This window comes from Schistocerca serialis, chromosome 8, assembly GCF_023864345.2.
Source record: "Schistocerca serialis cubense isolate TAMUIC-IGC-003099 chromosome 8, iqSchSeri2.2, whole genome shotgun sequence".
Taxonomy (NCBI): Eukaryota; Metazoa; Arthropoda; class Insecta; order Orthoptera; family Acrididae; genus Schistocerca; species Schistocerca serialis.
The window spans coordinates 638,595,691-638,619,025 of record NC_064645.1 but is presented as its reverse complement, the minus strand read 5'-3'; the positions used below and the strand labels follow the sequence as shown (position 1 = coordinate 638,619,025).

At 36.6% G+C, this 23,335-nt stretch overlaps 2 protein-coding genes across 4 annotated transcripts in view; one reads left to right on the top strand and one right to left on the bottom strand.

Annotated features, from left to right (window-relative positions):
- Positions 1-466: 466 nt before the first annotated feature.
- LOC126416766 (probable phenylalanine--tRNA ligase, mitochondrial) lies at positions 467-17,094 on the top strand. Its single transcript, XM_050084610.1, has 6 exons — positions 467-1,126; positions 12,329-12,485; positions 15,712-15,843; positions 16,066-16,226; positions 16,297-16,419; positions 16,613-17,094. Exons 1-6 carry the CDS (start codon positions 578-580, stop codon positions 16,778-16,780), a joined length of 1,290 nt encoding a protein of 429 aa, XP_049940567.1. The 5' UTR covers positions 467-577; the 3' UTR covers positions 16,781-17,094.
- LOC126416765 (probable phospholipid-transporting ATPase IIB) overlaps positions 16,786-23,335 on the bottom strand; it is a 173,583-nt gene continuing 167,033 nt past the window's right edge. For all 3 annotated transcript variants that reach the window (XM_050084607.1, XM_050084608.1, XM_050084609.1), the window contains one exon: positions 16,786-21,762. In XM_050084607.1, coding sequence (XP_049940564.1) covers positions 21,629-21,762 — 134 coding nt within the window. In that variant the 3' untranslated portion in view covers positions 16,786-21,628. The remainder of the gene's footprint in view (positions 21,763-23,335) is intronic.

Sequence of the window (23,335 nt, the reverse complement as noted above, 5' to 3'; positions counted from 1 at the left end):
CAAAAGAAATAACACTCGGCGACGAAAATGCTATCTGCATCGGCAAACTAGCCAAGAGTTGGCAATTTGGCATCTTCTGCAGACATGCCATTCTTCCAAGATATTAGAATCTTATTGTATTCATTGATTTAGGCATCCTGAACAATTTAACATGTGAAGAGGAGAGCGAAAAACAGTTTTAGAAAGTCGGTTTTCATCTTTCGGAAGATGTGTCGAATGCGAACGTAGTTAATATTCGATATGGCGCCCACCACGTAATGTGGTATAATTGTAACAATACCTGTCTCTAGGGCCGTTTTAAGTGTTTCGCCTTTCAGGTTTCAAACTACACTACATTTTATATAACTATATTTTCTGTTCTGTCAACATTCTTTACATGGCGAAAGAGGTATCGATTGCTAACCGCTAACCGGGCTTGCTAGTGCTAGTCTTCTCTGGTGTGTTTTCATTTTCCGAGCTGGTAACGCTGGTGTGGATGTAAACATATGAGTCTCAGAGTCTCATTGTCATATTATGAGAGGATGGAAGGTGTTGTATTGAAGTGAAGTGGTGTTTGTGTCTCTGTCCCGTACAAGAAATGGTGCGAAAATTAACTAGCTTTTTCCCGAAATCACCGATACGATGTTCGTTTTCTACAGTAAATGAAACTAAACCACTCTCAAACATCGAAATAAAGGGAAAATCGTATAGTCGAGATGAGTGGACGAATGTAACACCCAAAGTTCTCTCTTATATAGGAAAAAACTTACATTCTCAACCAGGTCATCCTTTGCATTTAGTCAAGAAGCGCATTGTGAACTATATGTATAAGACATTCGTGGGACGGAGGGGAAATCCTTTGTTCGCCGTATTCGATGATTTAAGCCCTGTGGTTACCGTCGAGCAGAATTTTGACAGCCTTCTTGTCCCACATGACCACCCCAGCCGGCAAAAAAGTGATTGTTACTATATAAACAGAAGCAATTTATTGCGAGCACACACTACAGCCCACCAATCTGAACTTATTGGCAGTGGTCTAAACAATTTCCTAATTATAGGTGATGTATATCGTAGAGATGAAATAGATTCAAAACATTATCCGGCGTTTCACCAAGTCGATGCTGTCAGGATATGCACTCCTGAAGAAGTGAGTATGCAGTAATGTAGTAGTTTTCGTACACTGACAGTTCTGTTGGGAAAAAAGAAAAAAAAAAACAGTGTTACACCATGAAATAAACATAGGTAACATAATTGAAATTGTACGATAGTCATTTGGAATACAAGGGTTTTAAGACCGTTCTGTATTGTCCAACACATCCATTTAAAAATTTGCCACACTCTAGCATGCAGTATTTAGCACTAAGCTTTACTTTGCATGTGTTTGTCTCCCACAATCATATATCTGTATTGATACCTCCAAACAGAATTGCATTATAATGAATTATGCGAATGACATTACTCAATGAAAGGAAAAAGCTACAACCTCTGAATAGTAATCATTTATGGTGTACTTCATTATCTTTTTTGTGTACTCTCAATTATAGATATTGAGGAAGCTAGATTTAGAAGTTTTTGCCAGCCTATGTTTCTCATTGCTCTGAAGTAACAATATTCGTAAATAAATACGTAACTCAACCAAGTGAATAATGGAATGGATTTTTGCTATGTACCAAATGCAACACATTAAAGTTCTAGAGGAGACAAACCGTGTTTAAAATGTTAGGTCTGGTATCACAGATATATTAATTCTTCACATTTGCCAGTTTGTAATTGAGCATTTTGTGCAATAATTAAGATTCTGGATATGGGTCTTTGTGTGACATGTAGTTTTAATATTCCAGGTACTTTCAGAACAGTGTACACGATTATGCTGTAGAGTGAAAAATTTGTTTTGTCTCTCTTATTTCTACATTAAAATGTGCCGTAGAATTGACTTAAAGACCTTAGGGTTTGGGGAGTCATGTCAACATTTATTGCAGTACAGTTTTGATAAGTTGATTCTCAGGAGACATAAAAACAATTACAGATTTTTTAAACTATGAGTGGTAAGAGAGTCTGGATGTGTGGAGCAGAGGATGTCAGCTCATGTGAGCATATAGACTAGGAACCTAGAGTAAGTGGCCTCCGTCTAATACACAGCTGACCTGTAAATGTTGTACTGAGATTCCTTTTGCAAGAATGAGTTGTAAGCAATGCTTCATCTAGCACAAACAGCCAGAACACAATACAATAAAATGAAACACTTTTACTTAAAAATTGACATTACAGTCTATTGCACACAGTGTTGCCTAGGTTGTCAGTGGACAGACACAAAAGGCAGGTATAAAACAATAACAGTATGAAGTCTTTCATATTCTGTTGATTTGGAAGTAGAGAACCAGGGATTGAAGAAACATTTTACAGATTGTATGTCAGATTTGCACGTGTCATTCAGTAACGAGTGTTTATTTTTCTTACAATACTGACAAGACAAATAGACGTACAAGATTCCTAGGACTGAAGATACATGGGTAGCTCTGTCATGTGATGTATCTTTTGTAATCTAATGCAGAAATGTGCAGCTCCTTGTATAAAATGCTGCACACCATATATGTCTGTGACATGCTGAAGCTTGTTTACTCTGAACACTCGTTAGTGCATGTCATATGGGGTATTATTTGTGGCAACTTGGTTCAGGCACAGGTGATATTTTTAGCTCAAACACTTGATGTAAAGGCCATTTATGCAGTTGTTTGTCAATTCATACTTTCTCACAAGATTTATTACTAATGAAAGACACTTGCTTCAAACATTATTCAGTGAGCAAGAGATAAAGAAATGAACTTTATATATGGAGCACAGTCTTGTAAGTTATTCAGAGGTGTTACCTTTGATAGACCTTTTTCTGTAAGTGTTGACAGTTTTTAGTAACAAACCATGTATTTTAGCTTTTGATGAACTCATATTTTCCACAGGCATACCAGTGGTTCTTTAAAAAAGACTAGGATGACTGACCAGGTAACATTACTGAATCATCCCAACAGAAGCTATACAGGGTAAACCAGAACTCTGCCAATGATCTTTCAGAGGTGGTAGTATGGACCAAAATGAGAAAAAATGCCTAATAAATGTGGGCTCCAAAATGTATATCTTCAGAACTATAAGCACTTGTTCCGCTTTGCTGCTGTGAAACACCTCCTCTCCTGAACAAAAGTTGATGGCTCTCTTAGGATATGTGTTTTAAAGTATATGTTTAGTAGCCAGTTTTATTGTTTTGGTCCATACTACCACCTCTGAAAGTTTGTCAGTGAAGTTCTGGTTCATTCTGTATAGCTTCTGTAGGTATTATTCAGGACTGTTACGGTGTCAGTCATCCTGGTTTGTTTTTTCCTTGGTGTTTGATTTAAAATGGACATCTTATTATATTTTCAATTATTATTCGCGAAGTGTAATGAGGTGTTCCTTGGTCATATGACAGTGTTACTGTGAGCCTGTTGAATAAAATGAGAAAGAAATGCATAATTAATAACTGCTGTATTACAAATTTCTCGTATTCCAATTTCATCCTACATAAGCTGCCATTAATACAATACATTCCAGAGTTAGAATTTGGTAACCTATACTGTCAAGGCATTTACTGCTGAGATTACTGTAAATGACCAATTCTTCCAGAATTTTATTAGTGTTATCAGGTATGACAGACGTTGTAGATAAAACTGCTGAAGTCATACGCATTGTCAAAATTGTTTGACAGGTTTCCCACAAGGGAGAGTCACCTATAGTGCTACTTGCTTTCAAGTGGGCACCACTTTAGATAGGCCTACTCTTTAATGAAAATTGGGCCAGTGGTGGCCCAGACTTTTAGCACAAAGTTGCCATCTTTTATTAGAAGCGTATTTGAAACTGAAAGAATAATTATTATACTCATGCTCTTAAAATGGAAGTCACAAATCAATTCTATTCAAATAAAACAGCCACAGGTTGCACACAGTTTTATTCCCTATGTCAGGCTTAACTCATTAGACTTGATCAAAATGTGTGTGACCTGTAGTTATTTAATCTGAATGTTAATTACCAGGGTCACAGTATCCCTCAGCATGTAATGCATCCATTTGATAAACAAATAATTTTCTTTGCAAGCCTTGGTAAGACAATTGCCCGTGAGTGTATTGTTTACTATTTGTAGCTGTGATTTTCTCTGGAGTAAGAGAACTCATTGAATTTGATGCTTATTGAATCCAGATTTTCTTACCTGTTATTAACTTCTTACTTTTTTGTAAATGTGACTGTATGAAATTACAAGATAGAATTTCTGCCCAGTACTTACATTTAGGAGGCAAAATATTTAATACTCTTGATAAACAAACATAAAAATACATGACTAGCGTACTGAATTATTAGCTTATTCTTCAGGGAGAAGAGAAGGGTAGTGTGTTGGGGAAGGTTAAAAGGTAGGGCAGGTTGCTCAGACCTGCTTTGAGGATGAGAAAAGCCAAATGTAATCTGCTTCAACTTGGTGGTGATAAGCATTAAAACATTTACAGAATACAATAGGGACTACTAAACAACATTAAAAACATAGTTTTGGACAGAAAGATTTCAGTGTATTTTTAACAAGCTTTAGTGTGTGATTCTGTAAACTAATCAATGTGATGGACATGTAATGGCTAACATCTAATTCAGTGTCCCTTCATGCATTCCATGTCACTGGTGTATGAATAACTTTTTAAACTCACAAAAGTACATAGTTTTTAATATCAGTTTCAGAAGTCAAACAGCATTTATGGGTCATGAAGAAAATTTTCAGCAGCGTGAAATGCAATGAGAAATGAAAAATTAATGGAATGTGAGTTAAATACAGAGATTGGCAGTTAATGCTTAATGTCTTCAAAACCAAGTGCACAGATGATTGTGAAAAAACTAATAAGGCAAGATTTTAGTGCATAAGCATGCACGACATTATAGATGCAACAGTGGTTTGATGCAGTTCTCCACATTAGTCTGTTCTGTGCAAGCTTCTTCATTGTCTTGCATTAGTAGAAATCTTGTTTTGTGCATTTGGTTAAATTCTTATAGGTAGTTACCAAATTTTTAGCTCAGCAGATTGACAGACAATCAGTAGGTGTAATTTAAAGCTATTTGTTCACTGCTTTGTAATACATTGCACCAGCCAAAACGCAGTTTCACTGTGAATGCTGTTCTCGAACATGGGAAGAGTCAGTTGATGTTCATAAGAAGCTGGAAATCGCCCTGACTACTGTCAAACGATTGGCAGCTGCTGCAAATTGGTGTGTTGGAAGAGTTCCCGAGAGTCGAGTACCTGTCATACTGGTAGCAGAGGTACCCCAGCTACTATCCCCTCCCTCCCATGGGTCGTGTCTCCTGTGCAGAAAGTAAAAGATTTGTCATTACTCATACACTTGGCTGCAAGTGGCATGTTAATGGTAGATCTAAGCATCCTGTACAGGGTGGACGGGGACCAGGGGGGACTCAGGGTGTTGTACCATTCCCCCTGACCAATAAGTTTGATATGCTGTCTTTCACTGAAACTGAGCCAGCGGGACACACTTCACCTGTTTTGGGGAAAGCTGTTTTTCTGGTGTCAGGAGGAGGCAAACACAACAGGATAGAGGTCCATTAATCGTCGACAGTTCAAACATATGGCGAATGATGGTACCCCTTAGGGAAATGACAGCAAGGAAAGAGCACCAGGTGCAGTCAGTGTGTATGCCTGGGGTCCCCATTCAACATGTTGAAGACGTATTCCAGCTGCCTTTGAGGGAACAGTGTGCAACCAACTGCAAATTGTGGTGCTCATTGGAACAAATAGTGCTGTTGCCTGAGCCCCGAGGTCATTCTTGGGTCATTACTGCGACTGGCAGAGAAGGTTGGGAAGACCAGCCTTGTGCGTGGAGTTCCATTGATGCTCATAATTTGCAGCATTGTCCCCAGAACTGATCGTGGCCCTATGGTTCTGAGTCAAGTGGGAGGAATGAACCAGAGACATTGAAAGTTCTGTGACAGCTAGGCTGTGACTTCTTGGACTTGCACCATAGAGTTGAGAACTGTGGATCCCCCAAAATGGGTCAGTTGTGCACTACACATCAGAAGCTGATACTCAGGCAGCTGACTGTATGTAGGGTGCACATTGGATATTTTAGATTAGGCAACTCATCCAGATGATGATAGCTGTAGGAAACCCAGAAGTATCTGTGTAAGGACGAAAGAAATGCCTCCACAGGTGAGAGTATTAAAATCCTAATGGTAACTGGCAAAGCATTTGCAACAAAGTGCCAACAGTTTGAAGAGCTCATGAAAAGCAGTGAAGCTTACATAATACTAGGCACAGAAAGTTGTTAAAACCTGAAAGTTATAGCAGTGAGACTTTTGGGTAAAATTTTAGTGCACATAAAAAGGATAGACAGATGGGGAATGGAGGTGGTGTATTTATCACAGTAGACGAGAAACTCAAATTCACCAAGATAGAAATTGAAGCCTCATGTGAGATTGTTTGGGCAAGACTCAATATCGGGAGGGGGCATAAATAATTGGATCCTTCTATCGCCCACCACACTCATCTCCTCATCTAACCAAAAAATTTAGAGAACACCTCACATCGCTTGTATGTAAGTTTCCCAATCATACTGTAATCATTGTGGAGACTTTCATGCAACAATTAATTGAAAAATTACAGTTTTGTTATTGGTGGGCTTGTTAAGACATTCTGTGTAATGGTACTAAATGCTTCTCTAAAAACTACCTAGATCAGATAGTTAGGAACCACACTCATGATGGAAATATATTGGATCTGTGAGGATGTCCACATTGAAACTGGTATCAGCGACCATGACGCGGTTGTGGCAACAATGATTACCAAAGTACAAAGGACAACTGAAACAAGCAGAAAGATATACAGGGTGTTACAAAAAGGTACGGCCAAACTTTCAGGAAACATTCCTCACACACAAAGAAAGAAAATATGTTATGTGGACATGTGTCCGGAAACGCTTACTTTCCATGTTAGAGCTCATTTTATTACTTCTCTTCAAATCACATTAATCATGGAATGGAAACACACAGCAACAGAACGTACCAGGGAGACTTCAAACACTTTGTTACAGAAAATGTTCAAAATGTCCTCCGTTAGCGAGGATACATGCATCCACCCTCCGTCGCATGGAATCCCTGATGCGCTGATGCAGCCCTGGAGAATGGCATATTGTATCACAGCCGTCCACAATACGAGCACGAAGAGTCTCTTCATTTGGTACCGGGTTTGCGTAGACAAGAGCTTTCAAATGCCTCCATAAATGAAAGTCCAGAAGGTTGAGGACAGGAGAGCGTGGAGGCCATGGAATTGATCCGCCTCTACCAATCCATCGGTCACCGAATCTGTTGTTGAGAAGAGTACGAACATTTCAACTGAAATGTGCAGGAGCTCCATCGTGCATAAACCACATGTTGTGTCGTACTTGTAAAGGCACATGTTCTAGCAGCACAGGTGGAGTATCCTGTATAAAATCATGATAACGTGCTCCATTGAGCGTAGGTGGAAGAACATACTGACGAAACTAAAATGAGCTCTAACATGGAAATTAAGCATTTCCGGACATATGTCTACATAACATCTTTTCTTTATTTGTGTGTGAGGAATGTTTCCTGAAAGTTTGGCCGTACCTTTTTGTAACACCCTGTATACATTTAATAAACTGGATGAAAAATCCGTAGTGCCATATCTCAATGAAGAACTTGAAACTTTCAGCACAGGGCAGGAGCATGAAGAGGATCTCTGTCTCAGGTTTAAAAGAATAGTAGACCATGCACTAGATAGATATGTACCCATCAGAACAATTCGTATTAGAAGGAAACCGCTGTGGCAGACAGTACTGTTAAGAAACTTTTGAAGAAACAGAGATTACTGCATAATAAGTGTAAAACAAAGTACACGGCTGCAGAAGAGAGATGCTGAATGAAAGGCATTTGGTTGTCAAGAGAGTTATATGTGATGCCTTCGGTGACTACCATAGCAGAATATTGTTAAGTGATCTTTCACAGAACTGAAAGAAATTCTGGTCGTATGCAAAGGCTGTTAGTGGGACCAAAGTTAGTGTTCAGTCCATAGTGAATGAGACAGGAATTTAAATTGAGGGTAGTGAAGCAAAAGCTGAAATGCTTAACTGTTTTAAAATTTTCCTTTATAAAGGAAAAAATTGAACAAAACTCCAGGGTCTGATGGAACCCCTGTCAGATTCTATACTGAATTTGTGGCTGAGTTAGCCCCTCTTCTAACTATAATCTATCATAGATCTCTTGAACAAAAACAACCTGCCCAGTTCTTGGAAAAAGGCACAGTCGACACCCATCTACAAGAAGGGTAGTAGAAGTGATCTCCAAAACTACCTTCCAATATCCTTGAATCGATTTGTTGTAGAATCTTAGACCATGTTCAGAGCTCAAACGTGTTAAGGTATCTTGAAGAGAATGACCTCCTCAATGTTGACCAGCATGGTTTTCGAAAATATCGATAATGTGAAACCAAACTCGCACTTTTCTCACTTGACGTACTGAAAGCTTTCAATCAAGGCAGTCTGGTAGATGCTGGGTTTCTTGGTTTCAGAAAAGCATTAATGACCTTGCAGACAATATTAACAGTAAAATCAGGCTTTTTGCAGATGATGCAGTTATCTATAATGAAGTACTGTCTGAAAGGAGCTGCATAAATATTCAGTCAGATCTTGATAAGATAACTGTAAAAATTTTACCACGAGTGAGAAGTGTGGGCTCTGTTGTAGGTTTGTGAGTAGTGGGATTTGTTCAAAGTATTGTCATTGGGGGGGGGGGGGGGGGGGGGAATGCAGTGGGGAACCCAGTGGGAATTCTAGCGAGATCCTGCCCCCAGGGGCTCAGCATTCATTTGCTGGGTACGGGCTTGGCGATCCCGGGGTTCCTGAGCTGGGGACTGGAAAGTGCCGCCAGTCCTCTGTCACCGTAAGCTCTGGGCATACTTCAGCGACCACCGTGCGGCGCGGCGGTGGCATGTTGTGTGTCTCAGGGAGTGGGGATATTGGCTTGACTGCCCGGATCGCGAGGATGGAATAAACCTCTATAAACAACCCCTCAATCTCAAGGTGTGCTGCGCGCCGATGAGATGCATCGAGGCGATGGAGGTTGATGTCAGACTGGGGCAATCATCTAGCGCCAAAACTGAGCCTCCACCTGTTGTGGGCTCTCCTCCCCGACAGAAAGTGAGAATGAAGGTACTCCCACCCTGATAGATGGCTCCCATTATACAGTGGAACATGAATGGATTCCGGGCACATGTGGAGGAACTAGCACGGCAACACCCCCTGTGCTTGTGTTTACAGGAAACGCATTTCAAACCATCTGATGCTCCTGTACTAAGGGGCTATACATCCTATCGCGAAGATGACCTGACTGGAGAAAGGGCCAAAGGTGGAGTCACCGTGTTTGTCAATGATGACCACCACTCCTCTGCTCTCCCCCTGGATACTGACCTGCAAGCAGTTGCAGTTGAAATTCATTCACCTCGGAGGCTTACCGTTTGCTCCCTTTATTTACCCCCTCTGGATGCAATGACCTTAGACGCTCTCACAGATCTTATCGACCAACTCCCCCGCCCATTTCTTCTCCTGGGAGACTTCAATGCCCATCATGTCCTGTGGAGCTCCACTTCTCTTTGCACTCGAGGTCGAATTTTGGAGAGCCTCCTAACATCTCAAATGTTGTGCATCCTCAACACAGGTACTCCGACTCATTTCTCATATGATTAGTGAAACTAAACAGTTCAAATTTCGAGGTGTTCATATAGATAGTAAACTGTTGTGGAAAGCCCACGTTCAGGATCTCATTTAGAGACTTAATGCTGCCATTTTTACTATTCGAATGGTATCTGAAGTAAGTGATCGTTCGACACGAAAATTAGTCTACTTTGCTTATTTTAATTTGCTTATGTCATATAATATTATATTTTGGGATAACTCTTCCCACTCTGAAAGGATTTTTTGGCTCAGAAATGGGCAGTTCGGGCAATAAGCAGCGTCAGTTCGCGAACCTCTTGTCCACCGCTGTTTACCAGTTTGGATATTTTGACATTGGCCTCTCTCTCTCTCTCTCTCTCTCTCTCTCTCTCTCTCTCTCTCTCTCTCTCTCTATATATATATATATATATATATATATATATATATATATATATATATATATATATATATATATATATATATTCTTTACTGTCGTTTCTTGTTAACAATATATTCCCAAGAATAAGCAGCTTTCACTCAGTTAATACTCGGCAGAAATCCAACTTACATTTAGACCGAACTCCCTTAACTCTTGTGTAGAAAGGGGTGCAGTATACCGCTGCATCCATTTTCAATAAGCTACCACAATAATTCAAAAATCTTAGCAATAATCCACACACTTTCAAATCAAAACTGAAGAGTTTCCTTGTTGGCTACTCCTTCCTTCTCTTCTGTTGAGGAGTTCCTTGGAAAATTAAGCTGATTCTTTTGTTACATTGTGTGTTGCGTTTACTTATGGCTTGACTTTTTTGAGTTCATAAACATTTTATTTTTATCTGTTATTACTTTTATGTTGTAATTTCATGTACTGACACGTTCAATGACCTTGGAGATTTGCTCTTCAATTTGGTCCTACGAAACTTGGCATGTAAATAAATAAATAAAAATTTCAAAGTGGTGCAGAGATTGGCAACTTGCTTTAAGTGTTCAAAAATGTCAAATTTTGCACTTACAAAAATGAAGAAAACATAGTATCCCATGACTATAATAACTGTGAGTCACTTCGAATTGGCCAACTCTTACAAATACCTGGTGTAACACTTTGCAGGCACATGAAAGGGAATGATCATATAGGTTCAGTTGTAGGTAAAGCAGGTAGACTTTGGTTTGTTGGTAGAATACTGGGGAAGTGTAATCAAGGATATTGAGCGTATTCAGGAAGGGCAGCATGAAGGGTTACAGGTTTGTTTAATCCGTGAGAGAGAGTCGCAGAAATACTGAACTCTTGAAGATAGGTGTAAACTATCCCGAGAAAGTCTATTAGCAAGGTTTTCAATAACCAGCTCTAAATGGGTGCTGTAGGAATATACTACAACCCCCTACATATCACTCACAGAGGAATCTTGAAGACAAAATTAGAATAATTACTGCATGCACAAAGGGATTCAATCAATCATTCTTCCCAAGCACCATATGTGAATGGACCAAGAAGAAACCTAATAACTGGTACAATGGGATGTACCCTCTGCCATGAATCTCATGGTGGTTTGCAGAGTGTAGATGTAGGATAAGTTAGATTGCTACTTACAGTGAAGAAGACACGTCAAGTTGCAGACAAGCACAATTATATGAAAGTTAAAATTTTCAGGAGGGACAACCTTTCAGCACAGAATTCAGACTAGTGTAAAGAAAAGAAAGACAGGGCTGAGAATAATGACCAGCTAGAGTTCATATCTGGAACAGATCAGAGGTACAGTATGCTAAGTAAAAGAATAGTATTAATTGGGCAGCCAGACTGCGTAAAATGATTTAAGTAAGGCAGGATATGTTGCACAAGAATGGAGAGGTTAATAAGACCGGTTAAATACTAATTAATACAGTGAACAGTGTAGGAGAGAAAGGCTATAGATAATGACACAAACACAAATATAAGGCACAAAGTGTTGACAACCGTACATGCTCACAACAAAGAGATGACAAAGTATAGAAACAAATGCAAGACTATATCACTATATCCATTCTAATCAGTGATGAATACTAGAATAAATAGAAAATGGTTATGGTGCCTTTGTCAGGATCCATTTTTTTTTTTTTTTTTTAAGTACTTTTCTCTAATTTTCTATTCATGTGGATCTTCCTCCATTCACAAGCTGTTCTTCCTTTTTGGTGTTGTGTATATAACTTGGAGATGTAAGTGGGTATGTGTCAGATTACAAGACCAAAGATCCACAGTTATACCACTTCCAGTAGTATTGTACATAGTATAGAATTATTGTACTGAAACCAACCTATGGGTTGTTGTCTTTACATAGGTGTTGAAGGAAGGAGAAAAAACTTGTACATTTTGTTATAATTACTGCTACTTCATACAATGTGACAGCTCAATTTCTTGCAACCATCTGTCAGTACCTCTTTTCACACCTCTTTTCATTTATTTATTTTTTTAAACTGCAGAAACATAGTTCCTCAGATGCTAGTTTCTGAATGTAACACTGTAAACCAACTTTAAAATTTGTTTATGGTCATTAAAAAAAATACTCTTTCTTTTAAATTGGAGATTGTAGGCTCCCAACCTAAGCAGTATAATAATTTAATTGTATGATTCTCTTCAGGTTTTCAGACACGAGGGAAGTATGCAGGCAGTATTTGAAAAGAAAAGTCAGAGAACTGCAGCCAAGCAAGCGTGCCATACCTTGGCAGCTACAAAACACATGGAACATGAATTGAAACAGACACTTGAAGGATTAGCAGAAACTCTGTTTGGATCAGGTAGGAATTGTCAAGGCCAACAAAGCTGTTGAAATTTACATAAGTATTTAAAAATATTAATTGAGGAATGATATAGAAACATTGAATATTGAACATTAGAAGTCAAATTGGTTATATTGGAGGGCTAAACAATGTAGTTCATGGCAGTATTGTCTGTTAAGCAGTTTGGCATCATGAAAACTCTAGTCATAAGCACCTGCTATGATTAAGCATTGCTGGTTGTGATGTTTGTAGCTATTAATGTGTACAAGGAGTCATAAATCAGAGCTCCCTCTGTGTTTGATACTTGTCCACCTTCTCAATCCAAAACGTTAGGATGCTGTACTTAAGAGTCTTAATACATTTAGTGAAAAATGACACTACAGCAATCTTTTGATTATATAGGTTAACGTGATCTATCATCAAGGTAACCTAAAGTTTTAAGGTTCCAAAAATGAGCAATAAGAATTACTTATGGTGTCAACTAAATAAAATCCTGCAGAGGTCTGTTCAGGAATCTAAGGATACTGACTACTCCCTCCCAATACATTTATTCCTCAATGTAGTTTGTCATAAAAATATATCTCTCTTTTTAACCAATAGATTAGTTGAATGAATTTTCTACTGCATAGTTTAGCAACATTTCAGTGCCTTGGAGTGCTTAATAGTGGGTTCCTTGATCAACTCGTCTTCATTCTGTTATTCTACCAAACACTCTTTCTTCACTACATGTGCATTGCTTTGGTGCTCAAGTCATAGTTCGTAGGCACCACAGTTGAATCAGTCATGACCTTTTTGTCTTCTACATCTTCATAATCAGAAATTGATGTTCTGATCAAAAATATTTGTTTTACTTGTAACGGAACTTCATGCATCACTTTTTATTTTTTCAAAAATTACCAAACTGTGCCCAGGTAATCTGCAAGCAGGATAATAAGCACCCAGATAATCGGGAGATTGTTGTGTACTTTGTATGCTGCCGTATAAACATTCTTTTATGACACTTATCTAATGTGGTTCAAGGCAAATATTAATGAATTTACTAGTTTTCAAAAACTGATTGTAATAGACTCAAAATACAACCTCAAATGGAAAAATTTGAGTATTTAAATGACATAACTCAATGTTTACCATTGTTGCCTTACTCAAGAAACAGTTCTCATTGTTTTATTCTCTGTGACTGTGTTGATAACCGTCTAAAAATACAAAAAAAGTTCATTAAGATTTAATGTATACATAAGAGCTGTGAAAATAATATGTAGTGTTTATGTAGTTTTTAAAACAGCAGGCAGAGGTCTCTTAAGAATCAATGGATACTGCTAACAAGGGCTGTACTTACTCATATAGATTCATGATAGTGTACTTATTCTGTTCAGTTGTCTGTAACTAAAAATAAAATGGATGAATGGAGACATAAAATTTCGAAATTATCACATTACATATGTTAATAAAGTTTGGACATTTTGTATCCACATCCAAGTTTCATAACTGTTTCCTGCACTCTGAGAGAAAGATTTTTTATATACATGTGTAAGGCTAATTAAACCTTGAATGTAGATAACCACTCACCCAACAGAAGTACTGGTGAGCACCAAATGGGCAAAAAGATAAGATGTTAGCTCAGCTTTTGAGCTTTCATTCTTTGCTAGTGCGCAGACACATACGCACACTACACAAATAAGCTGCACTATGCCAGCAATCTCTTTGGAATTGTATGCAGCTGTGCAGAATCCACAATTTCCTTCCTTGTGAAGATTGTTGAGAAGCACTTTACCCGTCAGGTTTCAGAGATCCAGGGAAGAGGGAGATATCACATAAGAACAAATATGTACATTAATGTTAATGTGGTCATGTCTGTATCTGAGACACAAATGCTTGTGCATTGTCCATCCTGTGAGCTGGCACTTTGTGATGGATCGGGATCTCACGCAATTACATCTCCTGAATTCTTTCAAGATGCTTGGGTAGGCATACTAAAGTCTATCAACCTGTAGGATATTATTGAACGTAGTGATGTTTGCAGTGGATCTTGTGGCTGACATACTTTGGAAATTAATATGAATCATTTATCCACTTGTGACTGTTGGAGAAATGGTTCGTAGCAACTTTCATATGTAACTGTGGTGATGTGTTTTCTTCTGAACTGAAAATGCATATCATTATTTCATGAAATGATTTTCATCACTTTCATTGGCAAAGATCCTGACACTACTACTGCAGAATATAAGTCAGACTGATACTGTCACATCATCACCAATACAGTAGAGTTCAAAAATTGATCTTAACCTGTCAGAATTAAACATAACATACATCTGTTGATAGAACTCGAAATCCTTTGATTTCTGCACTGAATATTTACTTATCCCCTGTGTAAAATCTTACGGATATGAAGACTCTTGTATGAAAGGGTTAGACATGACTTCCAGTCAAATTACAAGAGTCCGTTTAAGGTGATTACAAGTGCAGCATGTAACCATGCTAATCATTTTCTCCACACAAAATGCATTTTATTTTTTTCAAGTTGATACTGGACATGCAAACAACTCTTCATTTTGAAGAAAATTTCTCAGTATTTGAATTTATTGAAGAAAGTTAAGACTGTAGCTATACACAGAGAAGAATCGCAAAAGGCAACTTGTGACAATTAATTCATCTTTAAATAGTAAGAGAATCACTGCACATAACTGTTTCAATGTATAATAACTGAATACAATATGGAACACACTTCTCACCACTACTTCTTGTAGCCATATAGTGTTGCAATGGATGCTATTTCATTCGTCTTTCTTGTAAAAAGAAGCTAACCACATTCATTAACTTTCATTGAATGACGCTTCAACTGCAGGAACTATTTATTGTATTCTTACTACACTTCCCCATACTCAATTGAGTAATTCACGTTTTGATTTTCTCTACCATTTACTTCTTCCAGTAACCTTATTTCCTTTATTACTAGCTCTTCCAGTATTATTGAAGAGTATAAAAAAATTTTTATACCAGCTCATATTTCATTATCTTCTTATAATTTGGTTGAAATTCCAAATTATTATCCATTTGTTTAGTAAAGCTACTTATCATATTCTCATTGTTGCTCAGATTATTGTTTCAATTAGACTTTTTGTAAATTAAAACAAAAGTTTAATTCCTTTATTACTACTATAGCTGACTGAAGTGTACTGATAACAAGCAGGTACGAAACATGAAATCAGATGGAAACTTATTTTACTTCTAAGTATATACTTTGCAGGTTTTCAGTATAGATGGGTAGATACAACATTTCCATTTACACACCCATCTTGGGAGTTGGAGGTATTACGTGATGACAACTGGATGGAAGTATTGGGCTGTGGAATTATGGAGAACGAAATTCTAGAGAGTGGTAAGTTATTTTTAAAAAATAAACTCTAACTAGCTCTTCTGCACAGAATTCATAATTTTGAAAAGTGAAGATTTGATGGTTACAGAGTAAAAATGAAAAATTAATTAGTAATTCCAAAAAAAAAAAATCATTCCCTTGTTATCGTATTTGTATGTAGTCACCATCATTTTTTACATACTCCTAATTGCACATAAAATCAGTTTGTCCTTTCATATTCTGCAGCAGGAGTAAAGGGCCGAATTGGCTGGGCATTTGGATTAGGTCTGGAAAGACTAGCAATGTGTCTATATTCCATTCCCGACATTCGTCTCTTCTGGAGCTCAGATTCTGGCTTCTTATCACAGTTCAATGTGAAAGATCCTGATACTCAAATAAAATATAAGGTAAGCTAACACTAATGAAACATTTTCTCCCTGTTGGTGACAACAGTTTAATTTGCCCTTCATTTTTCAGCCAATAAGTATATACCCGCAGTGCACAAATGATATAAGTTTCTGGTTACCTTCAGATGATTCATTCACACCAAATGATTTCTATGATTTGGTAAGAACTGTTGGAGGTGATGTCATAGAGCAGGTAAGAATTTTGTTTCAGTTATTTCATTACAGCATATCAAATTATGTCATAATGGACAAGATATTGGTAGAACAGGGTTTTAATGCCCATAAAGTAATGACACTTTAATGAACTCCACGCTTTTGCTCATTAACCTTGATAGTTGCTTCCATTAAAGGTAACTTATTCTGTTTTTACATACTATTTTTTTCAGATTTCCCTGATCGATGAATTCACCCATAAAAAGAAAGGATTAAAAAGTCACTGTTATCGTATTGTGTACAGGCATATGGGCAGGACACTGACACAGAAAGAAGTAAATGAAATACATAACAGTATTGCAAGAATGGCAGAAGAAATACTTGGTGTTACAATAAGATAATAGAAAAAGTTTTAAAATAAAGTTATTTATTATTACAACTTGATAAAGATTTTTTTTGATTCTTTCAACAACAGAGTCACATTACATTCAATATGGCATCGAAACAAATGTAGAACCCAGGCTCTATTTTCACAAAAGTATCACATATAAGTAAGTATAATAAACCTGCATTCCACAAATTAGATTTTTTTTTTATGTCAACCAAAACAAGTCCAATTCCGGCATGACAAGTAGCAGCAGTTCGGCAGACCCAAAAGATACAAACATAACAGAGTAACCTCAACAGGTCTTTCTTTGGCAATGGGGTTAAGTGTTTTTCTCTTGCAAAATGTTCAGTCACCTTTCTCTGGCTTTCAAAGCAATGAACTTCAGTCATATCTGTGCGCTGCAAAAACTGCTACTGCTTTCAATACCTAAACTTACAGTGTACTTGGACTTCTCACCAATTTATATTTGACTGGGGCTGCATTTTAACTGTGTCCTGAATAAATGATTATAAAAAATCTGAGATTTACAATGTAGAAAAGAAGACATTTTATAAACACCTTCAGGCATTTCCCCACATTTTCTGTAAGCACATTTACAAATGCTTTATAGTACATAAAATGCTCTAGTAAATCTGCCATGTGAATACTAAACTGGCACAAATCAAACAGTGGAAAAGTATTGATAAGAATAACAGTTAGTAACTCATAAAACACTAAGCATTTCCTGTACTAACAACAATGATAATTTCTGTAAACACAAAAATAAGCAGTCTCTTGTTGCTATGCAACCAATGGATTTATAGAGATTCAATATTTTTCAATGAAATTAAATGCAGATATATTATTTGTGTACAACAATACAAAAAAGAAAAATATATTCTGAAACTGCTTAAAACAAAGAGTTGCTGCAATTATTTTCCAGTCATGAACAACTTGTATACAATAATAAATAACAGAAGCTTCTTAAATACTGGATAAAACATCCAGATATAAAATACTGAAAAGATTCCTTACACAGTTATAGGAACTATTCACAAAACAACCAATGACTACAACTGCCATGTAATGCTAATTGAATAAGTGATTATTTCCTGCATAAAAAGGACTCTCCACAAAACTACTAAATTCATATGTGGAGATTACAGTTTCTGTAAAGGACAAACTGCAAAAGTTACTACAGCTTTTCCTCACATTGCAATCATCAGCATCCATTTCCTTTATGAAATGCCGATTAATATGAGATGACGATATCTTTGATATTAATTATCAACATACAGAAGTCTAATAGTTGTGAATGTACATCATTTCTTGACACTGCTGTAGTATGACAAGTTAAGTGTTTTGGCTTGACCCCCTTATAATGGCTTTCATATGAAGCCTTGCATCTTGCATTTTGTTCACCATTCCCCAGTATAGCAACTGACAAGTTTCACCTGTCGGCTTACTGTTTTACAGAATCTAGCAATTTGCTTGGGTTTTGACAATTGGATAATAACCACCTTTCAACACTTAACCTCCTAGGATGGAATCTGGACAAATTCTGTGGATTTTAACTTCAAACATCAATGGCAGTTCAATGAACAAACAGTTATATTTTTGCAGAATTTAGTTATTGGCATATTCCTGACTTTACTGCTGCCTTGCTATAGTGAGTGGCTGACCAATATGGAGTCCAGCGTTATTTTATCAAGAATAGGATTTGTCAATTTCATGGGAACTGTGACAATGACTTGGTTCAAAAACATATACAATTTGATTTGTAACATGTCACTCCACTGTACACTATTGTCCCAAGCAAGCTTTTAGTGTTCAAAAACTTAATAAGATACTGGAAATAGCTTTCTCGGTTGTATGAAACTAAGTCACATCATCTCCTACTTGAAAATAGTTCTTTGAGCACTGCACAGCATGTGATAAACTGCACTGTTAGTAATTGTTACATGAAATTTTGAAATGATTTGACATTGTAATTCCCCATAGTTAAAGAGCACAAAATGTAAATTCTCTACCTCCAAGACTGTTCCTTGGAAAAATTTCGTTTGAATAGTTTGCTTCATTTCTTAACCAGGAGACAGAGTTGAGTAATGCTATCCATGGACTCCCAATTGTCTTCAGGTCTTTGGTACGGTGTGTAGGCATTGTACGCAAGTCTATGAAATATTTGGGATGGTAGTAAAAACAGAAACCATATAACCTTGTATATGAAGCATTAGCAGTAGATAAGCTCACAAAAAGGTGTTCTGGCAGAAAAGAAATGAGACTGGTAACAACATTATTAAGGTACTACATCCAGACATGAGAGGTGAATGGGTGTAAATCCAGTTAATGCATTTTTAACTTAAGACTGTATGAGTAACAACTACACATTGTTTCATTTGTGGAAGAAGGGTAGTAGTCCTTTCCAGTTAATGACGAATCACAGGCAGTGTTAAATGGACATGTGCTCTTTTAACTCCGCCTAAATCACCTGTCAATGGCACCACCTCTTGCCTAGTATGGCGGTGCAGGTCTTCCGCACCGTTCCCCTATGCTGTCAAGAAGCATGGGATTTCATCATCATCATCATCATCATCATCATCATAAATCACCTGTATACTGGAAAAGGAGTGACGTCTTTATTCCACAAATTAAATGGTATATGGGTACTACAAATATGATCCAAAGTAAAAAACACAATAAAACTGTATTTGAATTCCTTTACCACTCAGATACAGATACATTGTGAATTTGTAGTAAGTGCAATTGAAATTGATTAACTCATTGACAGTGACAATGAGTTTAACATGGTCTTGCATTCCAAAGCAAAAATGGCAGTGATCATACATTGCATCATGGCAAGTGACATTTAGAATATATTTCGACTGGTGGAAGGGCTGAATTTACATGTACACTGACTCAAATTTATTGTGATTTGATGGTGGCTATAATCAACAGATCATACTGGTAAGTAAGTACACATATCTGTAGCATGAGTAGTCTCTCGTGGGCCAAATCTCATACACGGCATTTGCAAATGGAGGGCAAGAATACATCTGTTGTAAAATGCTTACACACAACCAAAAGACTGGCTATTTTGATGAAATTTGTCACTACAACAAACAGTGTCCCCATAAAGTGGTCCATCCTGTTTAATTTGTGATCAGGTAGCATTTCCTGCAAAACAATAACCCTTCAAAATACTTTAAATTATGCAGCTGGTAGTTTTGAGTTCTTAATATTGGTATTAAAATGCTGTTATTGGTGAATATGCATTACGGTTACATGAATGTAGGAGCTTCTGATGTGGCACGTAACTGTGTGAAAGTTTTGCTTTTTTTAAAAAGTCAAAAGCAATAAGACTTTAACACAGCTTCATTGTTCTAACCTGTGATGTCACTACTACCAATTCACCCACATAAATATGGGAATGTATGAGCTGTGAGCTTCAACTTCACAATAGGTTGGTAATTAGGGTACATATATTTTGACTACAAGATAAGTGAAGGCAAAAACACAGTTCTATATTCAGATGCTCACATTACTAAAATGTTCTCTATGCAATACTAATTGCATGGAAAATATGTAATTATCAACTACTTATTGAATGCACTGCAACACAAGGGAAAAAATGTCAACTGAATGAAAGCCTGCAGTAAAAAAAATACAAAAATTATGGAAAAATCACAATTTATGCTTTCCACCTTGCCAAATAACTCTTCAAACTGGGCCCCTTTTTAATTGCACAAAATTCTCCAATCACTATGTGAAAGAAGCATGTTGAAAAGGGAACACAACTTTTAGGTAAAGTTACAACTAAGTATAAACAGTGCTGCATAACTCGATAAGGCTACAACAAGCAATCACAAAATTCCTGCCTACAAATAATCGAGATAACAGTGGTTTTTAGAGAGAGACGAGCTGGGATAATTTGCATGTCATAAAGCATAAAGGCCACCACGCTGAAATACTATGGCGAAAAAAAGGCCAGTTATGTAGTAATCACATGTCTTGTTCTCTTATGCAAAAATATGAAAGACTGTCATACATTCTACATACACTTCGTTCTTATTTTCAAAAAACTAAATTCCAGATTCAAGCACTGCTACATTTACTACTTAGCAAACATTCAACTTTTTATTTTAGGATGATAAACTTATTTTAAAAAATACATGTATGTATAAATATATTAGTATGGGTTTATATAGCAAATATTAGTTGAACAATATAAAAATTATTATTTGGATATGTACAAAATATTGCCATGACATTTCTTAATGAATGTTTCACTTTTAAAAATGCTCTCACTAGAATGTACATCCCTTTGGGTCAAAATCTTCTTCCAAAGGCCATGAATATCTTGTTTACATTTATCACATATAATGAGCGTCATATGAAATTCATTTCAACAACATGTATGTCAGCCTGATGGCTGAAATTGTGTGTATATGAGGGATCTTTCCCTACAGGGATTAAAATGTATTAAATTATTAAGCTGCAAAATTCAACCTATCTCTGTGATGCAACATTTGACTTTAAAGGAAAGAATAATAAACATCTACGGCACTTTGCCACTGTTAATAAATAATAAATTTAAGAAAATCAGTCATGGAAAGTTTCTCACTACAGTGACTGTTAAAACACAACCTATACAGTCAATGAAAAACAAAATGTCACACATAAAAAGTGGTTTACAATGCTCAACACACTGTAGTTCTGTATATAATACACAACATATGCAGTCAACTGTGTTGAGCTTCTTGCAACTGTCCTGCTGAAATACATACTATGTTATATCACTAATCTTTGGCATTATGAGCTTTCTCAATGACATACATTAGATGTATTTTTAGACTATATTTAGATCAACATAACTGCGAGACAGTTATGAAAGTTTAGAATAACTTGGCGGTGAAAATTTTTTCCTCAAAAACTTGAGAATGTAAAGGGGCAGACAGCTCACAAGAGTTATCACAAGCACTTTCCATAGGAAATCTGTTGTCTGAATGAAACTCGAATCTGAAAACAATAAATTCCATTTTCAGTATTAAATACATTTATTATAAGCAAATGATCACTAGTATTCATCAAAAACATAAACCAGAAACTTGAGTGAAAACCTTTTATGAAATATGAACATGGAAACTACATGTAGTCATCTCACCCATTTAATAATAATAATAATAATAATAATTCACAGAATAACAATGACTGTAATACATGAACTTAAATCTTGAAATACTGACTAGCAACAAATATATTCATATCCATCATCTTCTTTCCTTTCATTTCTGCTTGCTAATGTTGTCCATTTCCAGGTCTCCTTTCAATACTCCTTAACATACTGACCAGCCTCTCTTCTCAAATATATGTACCCTGACACTGCATAATATTTTTCTTTCGACATTCTCATAATACAAAATTTACACTTAAAGCATTTCTAGGGCTTATAACATTTTAGACAGTATATCAGACACATCAATACTTGATCAATTTGTGTATCAGACACTGAGAGACTTTTTGCTGTGTATTGGGTTCTTCACTATAAATTTCCATGCTGAACTTTCTACATACAATAATTTTACACGAAGAAATAAATGTCAAGATACTACCTTTGTTTTTTATACATATTTAATTTTGTAATGTTCAGTTTATATTCTCATAAGTTAATAAAGGAAAGAAAGGTTTCTGACAAACTGTAATGTTAACCACGTTTGTGACCTGTAAACATCTAAAGGAAATATTCTGAGAAGCAATTTGACGGTGGGTAATACTTGATTCACTTTGACACTGATGGCATCGTGTTTAAGAAAAGGTAAAGCCATCAAAACTATTACAAATACAAATTCAAACATAACCTGACAAAACATTAGCTTCAAAAGTTACAGAGGATGTAATATATGTAGCAGACTTTACATCATGTAGCAACTGCTGTGTTGAGTTATAACCCAAATATTAAACATGTAAATTGTATTTCAATTCAAAATTCTAAGACACACTTCACTTTCATTAATACTGACACTAGCATCCTATTTGAATGTTTGTAACACTGAAACAATATAGAAGGCCCAATATTCCTTCCTGGCACTTTCAACCATTTTCCTGAGTTTGTACACTCAGATAGGAGACTCAACGTCATGAGGAGCAACTTATGTAAGAAATAATGGCATTGTGAGCCCTTGCTGCAGGGCAAGGCTATGCTAATCACACCACCGAGTGAGCAGTTGTTTTCTTTTAAGTTAAATCAACAGTTCTGACATACTACATAAAAATATTGCAACGGTCTGTTTTTTTCAGTATTTTTTCCTCTCTCTCTCTCTCTCTCTCTCTCTCTCTCTCTCTCTCTCTCTCTCTCTCTTTTGGGAAAAATGTTGAGCTATTTAACAAATTTGTCAAACGATGAAAAAAACCAGGTAAGGTTATGCAAACATGCAAAAATATTTAACTCCTGTTTAAATTCAGGAAGAAAACATTGGCAGCTAACAACTACAATTAACAGAACTAAGAAACTCTGTCACTTGTCGAAAGCTGACAGAAAATATCATGCATGGTCAGTGACAGTGTAGATTATGCTGACTTTACGTGAAACTGA

What these genes read in the sequence shown, in the direction of transcription:
- LOC126416766 (XM_050084610.1), top strand. Translation starts at nt 578, where the DNA reads ATGGTGCGAAAATTAACTAGCTTTTTCCCGAAATCACCGATACGATGT. An exon ending in AGAAACTCTGTTTGGATCAG is followed by an intron (nt 12,486 to 15,711) that starts GTAGGAATTGTC and finishes TATACTTTGCAG; the next exon opens with GTTTTCAGTATAGATGGGTA. An exon ending in ATACTCAAATAAAATATAAG is followed by an intron (nt 16,227 to 16,296) that starts GTAAGCTAACAC and finishes TTCATTTTTCAG; the next exon opens with CCAATAAGTATATACCCGCA.